This window comes from Mus musculus, chromosome 18 (genome assembly GCF_000001635.26).
Source record: "Mus musculus strain C57BL/6J chromosome 18, GRCm38.p6 C57BL/6J".
Classification (NCBI taxonomy): Eukaryota; Metazoa; Chordata; class Mammalia; order Rodentia; family Muridae; genus Mus; species Mus musculus.
The window spans coordinates 82574475-82588181 of NC_000084.6; the positions used below are offsets into that span (position 1 = coordinate 82574475).

Here is a 13707-nt window from a genome sequence, read left to right on the forward strand (position 1 = left end):
ATGATAGATAGATGATAGATGGATAAATGGATGGATAGATAGATGCAAGATAGATAGATAGATGGATAGATAGAGATATGATAGATGATAGATGGATGGATAGAGCAATGAGTGGGAATGGCCCACCCAAGTGACACACCTCTTCCAACAAGGCCACACCTCCTAATGGTTCCACCAAGTAGGCACTAAACATTCACATATACGAGCCTGTGGGGGCCACTCTCATTCAAACAAACATAATGGCCTGGGCTCTCTCACACCAATCAATAATTAAGAAAATACACTATAAATGATTCTGTCTTGTGTCAGGTTGACATAAAACTAGCCAGCACACCACTCTTGCAAAGGACCAGGGTTCCATTCCCACCAGTCATGCTGGTGGCTCAACTGCCTACAGCTCCAGCCCCACTGCGGCTGCTGGCCTCCATGGATGTCTGTGCACTCATGCCCACACACAGACACGAGATTTTTTTTTTTAAATGGGGCATCATATTGAAACTGAGCATCAGTAGATGTGCCATTTCCAGCCCCAGGAAGGGCATGATATAGACGCATGTGCTAGCTTCTGATGCCTGGTAGATTGGAACCATGTCTGTGGACATGAACTATGTCCAATGTCATGTGGGACCCTCTGGGAGGACGTGGGGCTTCCTACAAGAAAGTGAGTCACTGCAGCCCACCCCTCTCTGTCTTCCAGGTGACACCTCGAACACCACCTCCATCCCAAGGGAAGGTAAGGCCTTGGATGTTTTGGTTCATCGAGAGTTCATTCATATGATTATCCTGAAATCCCAAAATGTGTTCCAAATGGAACTGGGCTCAAGGCTCCCTGAATCTGCCCAAGTCTTGCTCCCAGAGGCTCCCACTGGGACAGAGATGCAGCAGGTCCCCAGTTCTGCGTCCACGGCCGGTGCTTCCAGGCAGTGTCCCCCTGAGCTGGGATTCACGTCCTGGCCTTGAAGCTTTGAGCAGGCCTAGCAATCCCTGAATGTGGTGCATTTGAGGGAGCCTGTTTCTCTTGGGGGGAGGAATGCCACCTGGTTGTTCCTGTTGGTTTCAGGACTTTGTCCCGGGCGATCACCACGTCAATGTTTCTGTCGTCACTGTTTCTTTCTCTTCCTCACAGGGGAGAGGCCTGTCCCTCAGCAGATTTAGCTGGGTAGGTGATGACTGCGTCTCCTCTGCTTCCTCATCCCCTGCAGCCCGCGCAGCCCACTGACTTCTAAGTTCTTTCAGTTGCTTAACACTCGCTTTTTCTGTCCTGCCCGGCCCAGCTCGCCCACCATGCTTGGCAGGCTGTTTTCTATTCCAGGCAGACAGGAAGCCTTTCAGTGTGGGTTGCTGCCAGGCTGCATCCCGGGCACTGCAGAGCCCTGTACCTCCTCCCCACAAGTGTTCTGAGCTCCTTCCCAAGAAAGGGCCATATTACAAGGCTCAGTAGACCAAACTACACTGCTGCCCACCCCTTAAGACAGTACTGCTGATGCAGAATAATGATGCTAAACTCTTGTTCCATTTCCAATAACCCTTCTACTTGTTAATCCAGAAGATCTGGGGTTTTGTTTGTGTGTTAGTGGCATCTAACACAGATCCACTAAACCTCCAAGAAAGATTCCGTAAGGGTTTTAGGTTTTTAGACACAAGATCAAAGTTCTGATGATGGTTTTAACTGGTCGGAACAGCTTGGCTTCTAAATATTTGCAAGTTTTCATGTCTACGCCAGCTTAAAATGCTTACTGATTTGTCCTAATCAAGTGTGTTGATCCCTGATGCTAGCAAATACTAGATATGGTTCTTTCTCTTCATTGTTAAACAGCTGTAATTTGCAGAGCTACACAGATGCACACACCAGCCTGTTAGCCAGAGGTGGGGTGGGGTGAGAGGTCATCTTATCTATGGGGGCAGTGTGGTACAGAGCCCATCTGTGCCAACCAAACAACGCACAAGAGAAGAGGTGAGGGGAAGGGAGGAGAGAGAGAGAGAGAGAGGGAGAGAGAGAGAGAGAGAACAATATAAACAACCATAGGTAGAAGATAGGGTCAAACATGGGGCACATATCTATAATGCCAGTATTCAGTAGGCAGAGGCAGGGGGATTGCTAAAAGAGCAAAGTAACTGTGGGGCAACAGAGTTGCCCTGTCTCAGAAAGTAAAAATAAGTCAAACAGAGGAAAAAATATAAAAGGAAGGATAGAGGAAATTTGCTTGAAAGATAGAGGAAATTTGTGGAACTCCTGGACCATTCCCAAATGTCCTCATACTGAGCTATGAACCACTTGATGTAAATGTACCTATGTTTTTCTCACACGTCAAATCTTCGGAACTGGTGACAAGAAGATGTCTACCCAGCCCCCACACAGCCCCCACCCATGGCCTCTTTCTGTCTTTAACTTTCTGTGCCAGGAGAGATAAGGATGATGTGAAGAACAGCACCTCATTTTATCCAAAATTCTTATTTTAGCTACTGCTGTGTATGTCTTAGGCATGGGTTGTCAGGGCATTGTGGAAACACTGTGAGAGAGTAGGAGGAGGAGAAGCCCTTTGACCCACCGGCGAACAGGCAAGGTCTTGGTGTCTCTCTCTCTCTCTCTGCAATCTCTAGTTTGGGTCTCACAGGGCCCCGTTGGGTCTCTCTTGGTCCCAAGTCCCTTCGGGTTTTCATCGCCTCTTTTCAGGATGGCCTTCTTGTCTGGACTTCCAGAAACTCCTTCTTACTCTCGCAAAACTCTGTTGTCTGTGTCTTGATATTCTCTATGTTTTCCAAGGTGAAATCGACTAGGAAAGTCCCACAGTGTTGATCTGAAAGTTGAGCTGTTCAGGTCTCAGAAATTCTTGGTTTGGAAAAAAAAAAAAAGCCATGTTCTGGGGGCCAGAGATCATCCAAAGAAGCCTGTTTCTGCCACTTGTTTCTTCCCCAAGTGCCACAACCCTTCTCTGTGGTATCCGGGAGTCTGTGCGTCCAAGAAACCCCCAGGACACATGGGTGGCTCTGTCTGCCCCAAGCACACGTTCAGCTTAGACCTTGTCCCCCCTCGTGTCCTTGCTCCTACCCCAACAGAACACCTAAAACTGAAACAGCCTCCTGACAGCCAGGGACCTCTATCTGCCCGAACAGAGACTAAAGAGAGGGAATGATGTCAGTAGCTGGAATCAGGGGAGAATGTTGGCTCATATGGCCAGGGTCTAACTTCCATCTTGCTCGAGGAGGCCAGGTATGTGGAAGTGCCTGGAAGTGTCTTAATCCTGCCCTCAGCGCGTCTTAGATGGTAGGTGGCTGGGTTGCTTCTCAACATCCGTCTTGCATAATGCTTGCTGTGAGTCAGCACGGAACATTGAGGGTGTTAGGTGCAGCTCAGGCTGGTGGCTGGTCCTGATGCTGGAGCTGTTAGTAGTGACAGCTGTTTTCCCATTTCCTTGTCAAACAAAGTCTTGTGCCTTTCCCTTGGGGCGGGGCCCTGTGAGGCAGACAGAGGCTTTTTGGTCAGCCTGCTGAACTTCACACTGAGGCTTGATGAAGACCTTACCCAGAATGCCAATGTCATCGCTCAGGGTTACTGAGGGCATTCCTTGTAGATAAGCCAGCACTGGGACCCAGAGAGTCTCACATCCCAGGCCTCACTGTCTATTGCCCAAGGCACCAGATAAGAACCCATATCTAGGTCCCACCATGGCCACCATTGAGAGGCTGCCCTGGACCAAAGACTGGGAAATCTGTCTTTTACTTTAGGAAAGGTAAATTTTACAGAGTCCACAGTCTCTTCCTTTTCCTTCTCCTCCTCTTCCTCCTCCTCCTCTTCCTCCTCCTCTTCCTCCTCCTCTTCCTCCTCCTCTTCCTCCTTGTCTTCTCCCTTCTCTTCCTCCTTCCCCTCTTCCTTTTCCTTCTCCTCCTCTTCCTCCTTGTCTTCTCCCGTCTCTTCCTCCTTCCTCTCTTCCTCTTCCTTCTCCGCCTCTTCCCCCTCTTCTTCCTCCTCCTCTTCCTCTTCCTCCTCCTTCTCCTCCTTCTCTTCCTCTGGGGCACACAGCATGGCTAGGCACAATCTGAGCTGTGAAAGACCAGCAGAGAAAAACTTAAGGGCCAGGCAGAGGGTGACACTTCTGGCCCCTGGGCTCCAGCACCTTTGGTGTGCTTCCTCTGCTGATGAGCGTGGAGGCCCTTGGTGGGAATTTGAGAGATGATTGCCTTTCTCTCACAAGGATGCCCTGGCATGGAGCTCTGCAGCTGTCTGTAAAGTTGGGCGCTTGTGCCCTGGAATATTCAGCAACCATGGCCCAGGCCCTTTGTTCTCCAGCAACACCCATGGATAAACTTGGGGACTGGCACTTCTACAGCCCCTCTCCATCAGAGCTCCGTGCTGCTCTTGCTCCCGAATGATTCGCCGATGCCACCTGGTGGCTAATTTCCTCCTGGATAGTCCCTGGTGGCAGCTATGAGCAGACACTGAGCTCTGGTCTTTTCTTGCAGGGGGCCGAGGGGCAGAAGCCAGGATTTGGCTACGGAGGCAGAGCTTCCGACTATAAATCGGCTCACAAGGGATTCAAGGGGGCCTACGACGCCCAGGGCACGCTTTCCAAAATCTTTAAGCTGGTAATGTAATATTCCTACCACGGGGAAACACCTGGGCACCTCTGCGGGAAGTGGGGGCCTGGAGCCGTGCTCTCTGTTCACTGTGCCCCACTCCTCCAGGCAAAACCGTGTCCCCAGGGGAATGCCAGGGATCAGGAAGAGTGTTAGCAGAAAGACGAATTCCAGAATCCCGAGCTGAACTTACCCAAGGGTTCAGTGACCATCTTCACTTACAACTTACCTTCCCTCCTTTGCTCTTAGCCAACATAGTTCTGTCTTCCTTCTGGGTATCTTAGGAACTTAATGTGAAGCCAAGAGTCTTTTCAAACGATGCTGTCATGCTATGCACAGGCATTCTCTGGGCCTTACTATAAGCCCATACTGTGTCTCTTCTCTCCCTAGAGATATAAGTCAAGGGCCTAGGTGAGAACGAATGGCACCTGTATGTGGAAGGAGCTGAGGGAAACCCCCTGAGGGGGGCCTCACTAAAATCACTCAAAAGGGACCCAGAAAAAAACCAGGAAGAGGCCTGCAATTAGCTGCATAGGTGCTAGAATCATACAGACCCAGTGACAGATGTCAGGGTCATTTTTGTTGTTGTTGTTGGCCCTGTGGCCTCAGCTCCTAACCTCTCTGAGACGTGGTTTCCTTACCCACGGTGTAAGGGGATCATGTGCCCACTTACCTCAGGTCTGGTGAGCTGGTGGTGGGGCACACGGCAGGCATGGAAGTGACTGCGACTCCAGCACAAGCCAAACGGCACCTTTATAGAGCAGTGCTGGCCTGGTGTAGAAAACCTCACGATGTGTCTCTAAAAAGGTCAAAGTGATGACTAGAGCTCAGAGATGCCCTGTGTTCCCTGCCCAGGGAACCCCAAAGATGAGGTCTATCTCGGAGGAACATGAGTACCCAGGTTAGGTTTTGACTCTGAACCAAGTCCCAGATTTTCCCCTAATAAAAGCTCCCCTTGGGCTGGGGCGATGGCTCAGCGGTTAAGAGCAATCGCTGCTCTTCCAGAGGTCCTGAGTTCAATTCCCAGCAACCACATGGTGGCTCACAACCATCTGTAATAAGATATGATGCCCTCTTCTGGTGTGTCTGAAGACAGAGACAGTGTATTCATATAGATCAAAGTCCCCCTCCCTTGGCAATTCTGCAGCACTCCACATCCCCAATGGCCACAGTGACCTCTGTCAGGACATCCAGGATACTCTGGGCCAGCGCTTCCTTCCTGGCAGGCAGGACCAACACCCCTTGAGACTATGGTGCCAAGCTCAGCATGGAGGGAATGGGGTGGTTGTATCTCTAAGGCAGAGATGTGACACTTGCTAAGATAGAGAAGAGGGGCTAGCATACACGTGTAGGAACAGCATGTGAAGGAGGCCTCAGAGGGTTCTAGGAGACAGAGACCAGCTGAGTCGCCCTTGACATGCTGGGCCAGGAGGAGAGAGGGACCCAACCCCCCAGAAACAGAGCTCTGACTCTGACCCTGATCCTGGGGACATGATGGCAGATGAGACTTGCAGTCAGGTGTCAGGGTGACAGCTGTCTGACTGGCAGAGACAGAAAAGCAGCAACTGGGTTACAGAGTCTCTGGGCTAGATGATACAAAAGAAACTCTTTTTGTTTATAAAGATCCAGGAATCTAGTCACATGGCTGATTCTCCAGTTATGAATCTATGTCACAGAAGCCTCTAGGCTGGAGAGAGGCAGGGTGAGGCTCATCAGTGTCGATCCTGGCAGCCATTGGAGGTGGCTTCCATGCTAACTTAAGGCTCTGTGGCATGTGTCATCCTTGAGTCCATGGCTCCTGACCAGCCTGGCACTATCTAAGAAGTCCCCTTGCTTCCTAGTATGGCATCCAAAGCTACCGTTTTTTGCTCACTCCGTCTGAGCGAGGAGACCTGTGTCTGGGCTCTGACATCACAGATAGCAAACTCACTCACAGTCAGCTATTCTCTGCTCTCTGCAGCCAGCTTCTTTTCTGAGGCAAAGATGAACAACCTGGACGACAGAGGCTTATGAACCAGAGCCCCCACTGCAGGCGTGAACCTTAAGGTGCCACCTACAGTGGCGCCACCCCCCCACCCCCGCCCACTTCTTGCTTCTTTCTTGGATGAAAGATTACTATTCTTGTTGGATGGTATCAAGCAGAGGTGGCTGATGGTTCAAGGAACAGTGTGAGAATCTATGCACTGTTGACTCCCATCTTGTAGCATCCGCGCCAGCTGCATCGTTCCCACAGACCGACCTTGGGTGGTGAATGGGAGACGCCTTGCTGGATTCGTGGTCCACCTCTCATGTTTGGCACGCGAGGGGCCTGCCTATTTGGAAAAGGGGATTCTCATACTTCAGATTCTAGTGCCTTTGTTTCTGATAAGAATGAGGGGACAAGCTCTGTCCTGGAGCCGTTTCTCAGGTCATGGCTGACACTGGGATGTGCAGAGGTTCGGATCTGAGGTATATGCTTCCCAAGAGAACCACTGCATCAAGGTTTCGTGGTTTGTGACTGCTTGGGTCTGTAACACAGGCTCATCGAGTTAATCCCCCTGGGCCTTCCATTGCAGGCATTTACTAGTAGTGTGTGCCCGTGGTCATCCTACACAGAGAGCAGGCGACATGGGCTTCTGCATCCTACATGAGCATCCGCAGAGCCCAGACAGGGCAGGGCATATGGATCGCGTGGTGTCATGTGCAGCGAGAACCACACACCTAAGACAGTCAGGGAGAAAGCCTCACACCCGGGTATATGAGCAGAAAGCAAGCGAGTGACCACCTGCTTTCTGTGTCAAGGCAAAGTATAGGCGCTACCCAAGGTAGATCAAAGTAAAAAATGAGTTCTACCCTAGATCTTCATGTTAACACTCGTTTTGGCCAACTGCCTAGGTTCTGAAGGTGGTAGGAGAGGTCGTGGGAAGGCATTTTCTCCAGTGACCTCTGAATGCAGCCAGGGGTCACCGGTGCTGAATAACCTCACGGCCATCCTGGTCTTGGATTCCCTAGACCTTTCTGCTCCAGATGCTAGCGGTTGCCTCGGCAACCACATCCACCTGGGAAGCCCCAGTCCATCCCCTCTGCTTAACTTCACCCTTGGCTCAGAAACCTCAGGCACATGGCGTGTGGCAGAATCAACCTGGTGTGTGAGGCTTGGATTGCTCAGTGTCTCCTTCCACCCAGGAGACAGGGCCCTGCTCTGAGGGAATATGTATTGACCCTGGGTAGTGCCTAAAGGATGCTCAGGAGATAGGACAGTCCCCACAGCTCCACTTAGGTGCATATGTAACTTGTGTGCTGGCCTCAGGAGTGTGTGAGACTCACATTTCTGAAATAGGCTCAACACCTTCCCTGGTCTTCTTTCTGTAAACAGTTTTGTAAATTGCTTTAAATTTCTATGTAGATCAAGGAAGCTTTGATGATTTCCAGTGTGTGTGGCTATATAATTAAGTTGTGTTACCTAGGTAGCTCATGTGGGCTGACAGGCTGCGTGACCAGGTGGGAAGAGCTCAAAGGGCTCCCTGGCTCTTAACACCACTCTACCCAAACCGCTTCCTGCTTGTCTGCTTTTTTTGTTTGTTTTGCTTTGTTTTTTGTTTGTTTGTTTTTGTTTTTAAGCTCTTAGCAGCCGGCTCTGAGGGAAGGGCTCTGATTCGCTAGTTCAGTGTGGCAGTTAGCACCTGGGCTGGGGAGAATCAGTGGCTCTCTGTGTCTTTGGGACCCACATCTTATTTCTAGGTGGATAAAAGGAGCCTTTGCCTCTTGTAGTGTCCCCATGAGGTTGTAGGGTCTCATGGGGACAAAGGTATCCAGCAGAGAGTGCTCGCTTCACATCGCAGGTACACGTTTAAATCAACCTGTTCCTGGTGAGCGCAGGTTTACCAGTTATGGGGCCTAACGCCCACCAAAGACAGAGCAAGTGGCACGAGAGACAAAAGGCATGAAAGAAAATGGAAGCAGTGGTGGGTGCCCACCTTGCTGGCTCTAGCCCTTGCTTCCCTCTGCTGGCCGACCTTGGGAAGATGACTCAACTTCTCTGATCTTTGATTATCATATAAAATAAGCCTGTACTCAAGGTTGGCTGTGAGTACAAGCAGGGCATCAGGTGGAAGGGCCTGTGCTCCAGGCGGGTGCTCCAGGTAGGTGCTCCAGGCAGGTGCTCCAGGCAGGTGCTCCAGACGGGTGTTCAGTGGCTACTAGAAAACAGCACTGATGTGTCTGCCGTTACATTTCAAAAAAGAAGTCACCTGAGGCTTGGCTGGACTCTGGACTCCTGTGTTTCAGTCCAGGTACACTGTGTTTTCTAGAACAGAGATTCTAAGACTTCCCAAGAAGTCAGTGCTCTGCAGGGCCCAGGCATAGCTCTGCCCATGATACACATAGGAAAAACTGGGTCAGGTCAAGAGAGCTCTCCGGGTGAGGCCAGGGCCCCTATCCTGGAGGAGGACATCGCCCAGGTCTGCATCCCTGGTTTCCACGGCCGCTGCTGTCGCTGTAGGCTGCGCTACCTCTCAAGCTGATTGGGCACATCTCATTTTTAATTGCAAACTTGGTCTCTAGAAAACCCATCAATTCAGGGTTTCAAGAGCCTTATCATGCCCGCATTCACACACGCGCCCGTGTGCAGCTAGTGTCTTTTGGTAGCACTGGCAGGGCGCTTTCCCCAAGTGGGGGGCAGCTCTTATGCTCATCAGCACTGAAGCCGCTTTCTAGAAAACACTGTGGACAGTGATCCCAGCCCCAAACTGCCTTCAGTCTTCTAGCAGAGAAAATAAGCAGCTTGTTTTGAGCAAGATAACGAAGCTAAAGCATTCTCCCTGCAAAGGCAATGCTGTGGGCGCCTTAGACCTAGCCACGCCCTGTGGCTCACGGTCAAGGGGCTTTGCCTTAAGCTACAAACTCCACTTAGGGCTTTCTGCAGGCGGTGTGACAAATCGAGGGAATATTCTGTGTCCTGGGATATCACTTCCCGCCGGAACAGCTTGTGATTGGACAACCACAGAACCAGCACTGTGGAGGGGAAGTGTCGCCCCGCAGCTACACAGGCTTGTGCCTAACTCCTGTCTTTTCTTTTTCCCAGGGAGGAAGAGACAGCCGCTCTGGATCTCCCATGGCGAGACGCTGAGAGCCCTCCCCGCTCAGCCTTCCCGAATCCTGCCCTCGGCTTCTTAATATAACTGCCTTAAACTTTTAATTCTACTTGCACCGATTAGCTAGTTAGAGCAGACCCTCTCTTAATCCCGTGGAGCCGTGATCGCGGTGGGGCCAGGCCCACGGCACCCCGACTGGTTAAAACTATTCGTCCCTTTTCGTTTGAAGATTGAGTTTTCTCGGGGTCTTCTCAGCCCTGACTTGTTCCCCGTGCACCTTGTTCGACTCCGGAGGTTCAGGTGCACGGACACCCTTCCAAGTTCACCCCTACTCCATCCTCAGACTTTTCACGGTGAGGCACACCCCTCCAGCTTCCGTGGGCACTGCGGATAGACAGGCACACCGCCAAGGAGCCAGAGAGCATGGCGCAGGGGACTGTGTGGTCCAGGCTTCCTTTGTTTTCTTCCCCCTAAAGAGCTTTGTTTTTCCTAACAGGATCAGACAGTCTTGGAGTGGCTTATACAACGGGGGCTTGTGGTATGTGAGCACAGGCTGGGCAGCTGTGAGAGTCCAGAGTGGGGTGGCCCTGGGGACACTTCCAGGCCAGCTATCCCCTGCACCCCACCAGCTGATTTCGAGCGTGGCAGAGGGAAGGAAAGGGGCGAGTGGGCTGGGCAATGGCCCCAACAGGAAACGGGGACTTAGGAGAACACGCTGGAGATATGTGTGGCCGCCAAATGTCACCATCTCTCCTCAGTGGCTCCCCAGAGCTGGTGCTTTTAAGAACCCTGTTTCCTCTCAGAGCCCAGGGAGAGTCCAAGGACATGGCGCATCTGGAAGTGGGACTGCAGGAGTTCTCTGGTGGCCTCGTGCTGTCCCTCTGGCCACTTCTCATGGTGGGGTGGTCAGCGGCAGCTCGCCATGGCAGTGCCCATTGGTACACACTAACCTCGGTGGAAAAATAACCATTCCCTGCCTCCTAGAAAGGACTCATTCTTAGCTTTAGGGGGGTTCCTGTCACTGAATCGAGTCGCTGCCCTGGATGCAGGGCTGGCCTGGGCGACGCTCCAGGGATGAGGAGCTGAGAACCCCAGTCTAATAATGTCCATCGACACCTCCTTATCCCTCTAACGTACTATGTCTTTTGATTTAGCATGCCTTCTGTAGACCTTCCAAAGAGCCCCACACTGGCACCGTCACCCCTAGGAAGGCAGGTGATGGTTGATGTAGCCCAATACTGCATCTTGTTAATCTGTTCTAACTCTGAGTAGAGTGTGGGTTTAAGATAACACCGATTAATGTATCGCCACAATAACGTGAGGGTAAGAGAAAAAGCAGGGAAGAAATTTCCAGAAAAAAACCCTCCAGATTGTCCCACGGGAGTGTTTGCCCTCCAGTGTGACTGAACGACCTTGCCCATGGCTTCGTCCAGACAGCGCAGCTGCAGTATGGCTGGACAGAAGCACCTACTATTCTTGAATATTGAAATAAAATAATAAACTTGCAATGATCTTTGCCCAGGTGTCTCATTTTGCACGGCAGCCTGTAGGCGTGAGCCCGAGTGAAGCACAGCCTCGTCGCAGGGTGGAGGGCTCTTCCTCAGGGGCACCGGGTTGCTTCACGGTGCCCTTGGGAGAATACCTCAAGGGGCACGTTGAGGAGGCCATGCATTGATAAATCAAGAAGATGGAGTAGAGGTGATGTGGGACAGTGACCCACAACACACAAGGAAAAGGATTTTCAGTCACTCTGAGGACACTTTTCAAAGCCATTGTCCTAGGAAACACTGCAGAAAAGCGGGTCACGCGCTTTATCCACGGCGGACGGGGATTAAGTGAAGCATTCTTCCCCCCTCCCCCCATTTGTCCTTTGTTTCTCTTGCCATTGATTTTGGTTATGAGACTTCTTTTTCTAAAGGATTACCCGAAATCTCTTCTCCTGTTGGTTTTGAGAGCGCTCCTGGCCCCTTTCTGAGTTTCCAAGGCAGGCTATGGAAAACCATCAGATTTGTGAGCTGTGGGAGGAAGGCTTGCCATGGGCCAACATTACAGTCTTTCTCTGGGGCATGTTGTTCCAGCACAGGGAACCAGTGCAGGTTCCTGGGGTCCACTGACTGACGGGAAACCTTACCTCCAGGGCTCAGGGGCTCACGTCTATAATTCTAGCACTCACAAGGTGGGGGCGGGAGATTGCATGAATTTGAGGCCAGCCAAAGTTATGTAATGAGTTCTAAGCAAGAGACGCTGTCTCAAAAATGCATGCCTTTAATCCTAGCGCTGGGGAAGCAGAGGTTGAGCTCTGTGAGCTTGAAACCAGCCTGATCTACAAAGTGAGTTCCAGTACAGCCAGGACACAGAAAAACCCTGTCTCCACACACACACACACACACACACACACACACACATCCACTACCACCACCACCACAACAACAACAAAACAGACAACAAAAACCCACCAGGGGCTAGAGAGTTGGTCAGCCATTAAGAGTATTGACTGCTCTTGCAGAGCATCTGGGTTTGGTTTCCAGCAATCACGTGGAGTTCACAATAGTGTGTGACTAAAGTTCCAGGAAATTTGGTACCTTCTTCTGGTCTCCGCAGGCATCAGGCACACACAAGATGCACATGCATACATGCAGGTACACACAAGATGCACATTCATACATGCAGGTGCACACAAGATGCACATTCATACATGCAGGCACACACAAGATGCACATGCATACATGCAGGTACACACAAGATGCACATGCATACATGCAGGCACACACAAGATGTACATGCATACATGCAAGTACACACAAGATGCACATACATACATGCAGGCACACACAAGATACACATGCATACATGCAGGCACACACGAGATGCACATACACACAGGCATACACTAGATAAGCACACACACACATACATGCAGGCAGGTGTTCACACACATAAAAATATTTTTACAATCTTACAAAGATAACAAAAGGCTGATGTCCAATCATCTCCTTGTCCTTTTTAGCCAACAAAATCCTCCCAAATAAAGGATCTGGAAATACAAAGATGTGTGCACTGTTTAAAGATGCATTGCTGCCGCAATCTCCATAACCTCATAGGAGCAGCTGCTCCACCGTGGTCACTCACCACCCCTGGCTCTATTTTAAAGTCTTTCCGCCATCTCGCCATCTCTCCTGCAATGAACCATGAGCTGCGGGAGAAAGGGATATAACATCCATCTCCCATTTAGGGCAGAGCATTCTGCCATCTTTTAGTCTCTGCACCATGGCCAGTTGTGGGTCTCTGCACTCATCACCCTGTGCTGGTTGGGTTTTGTCAACTTGACACAACCCTAACCATATCTTGAGAAAGAGAATCTTAATTTAGAAAATACCTCCATAGTATTGACCTGTAGGCAAGCCTGTAGGGCGTTTTACTAATAATTGATATTGTAGGGTTCTCCCTACTGTGGGCAAGTGATCCTGGATAGAAATCAGGCTGAGCAGGCCACAGGGAGCGAGGCAGTAAGCAGTACCCCTCCATGGCTTCTGCTCCAGCTCCTGCCTACAAGTTCCTAGCTTCCCTCAATGATGGACTTGTAAGTTATAAGGTGAAATTGGCCCTTTCCTCCCCAAGCTGTTTTTGGTCATGGTTGAAGAGGAAACTTCTGGTCTCTTTGGAAAGTCAGTCGTGTCAGATGATGTTTTGCTGGGGCACACAGGTGAAAGGATGTTTTGCTAAAGCAGACACGTGAAAGGCTGTGTGGTGTTTAGAAGGAATGTAACCCTGACCCCACAAACAGTAGGAGCTCGAGTGTTGGTTTGACTTGCCCACCTCACTAGTCTTCCCTAATGACACACATGTATCGGCTCACCTTACATTGCATTGCTGAGCCAAGCTTGTGGTGCCTTCATAGACAGAAACTCGCCAGAGAACCTCTTGTGGGGTTCCTGAAGCTTCTTGCTACTTCTACAGACTTGGGCAGGTTGGCCATCCTTGAGGGTTTCTTCTGTATTGAACTGCCCTTGCTAATTTGTGTGTGGTGTCTGCCAAGTAGACTGGATGCAGCCGCTGAATA

The 13707-nt window shown here is 50.7% G+C and overlaps 1 protein-coding gene across 16 annotated transcripts in view; it reads left to right on the forward strand.

The window, feature by feature from the left end:
* Mbp (myelin basic protein) overlaps window positions 1-11163 on the forward strand; it is a 110547-nt gene extending 99384 nt beyond the window's left edge. For 4 of the 16 annotated variants that reach the window (XM_006526456.3, XM_006526453.3, NM_001025251.2 and 1 more), the window contains 4 exons: window positions 698-733; window positions 1127-1159; window positions 4462-4584; window positions 9638-11163. In XM_006526456.3, the coding sequence (XP_006526519.1) occupies window positions 698-733; window positions 1127-1159; window positions 4462-4584; window positions 9638-9682 (237 nt within the window). In that variant the 3' untranslated portion in view covers window positions 9683-11163. Of the gene's footprint in view, window positions 1-697; window positions 734-1060; window positions 1160-4461; window positions 4585-9637 lie in introns of all 16 variants that reach the window. The other 12 variants (XM_006526454.3, XM_006526452.4, XM_030250356.1 and 9 more) reach the window with 6 other exon arrangements.
* The last annotated feature ends 2544 nt before the right edge of the window (window positions 11164-13707 follow it).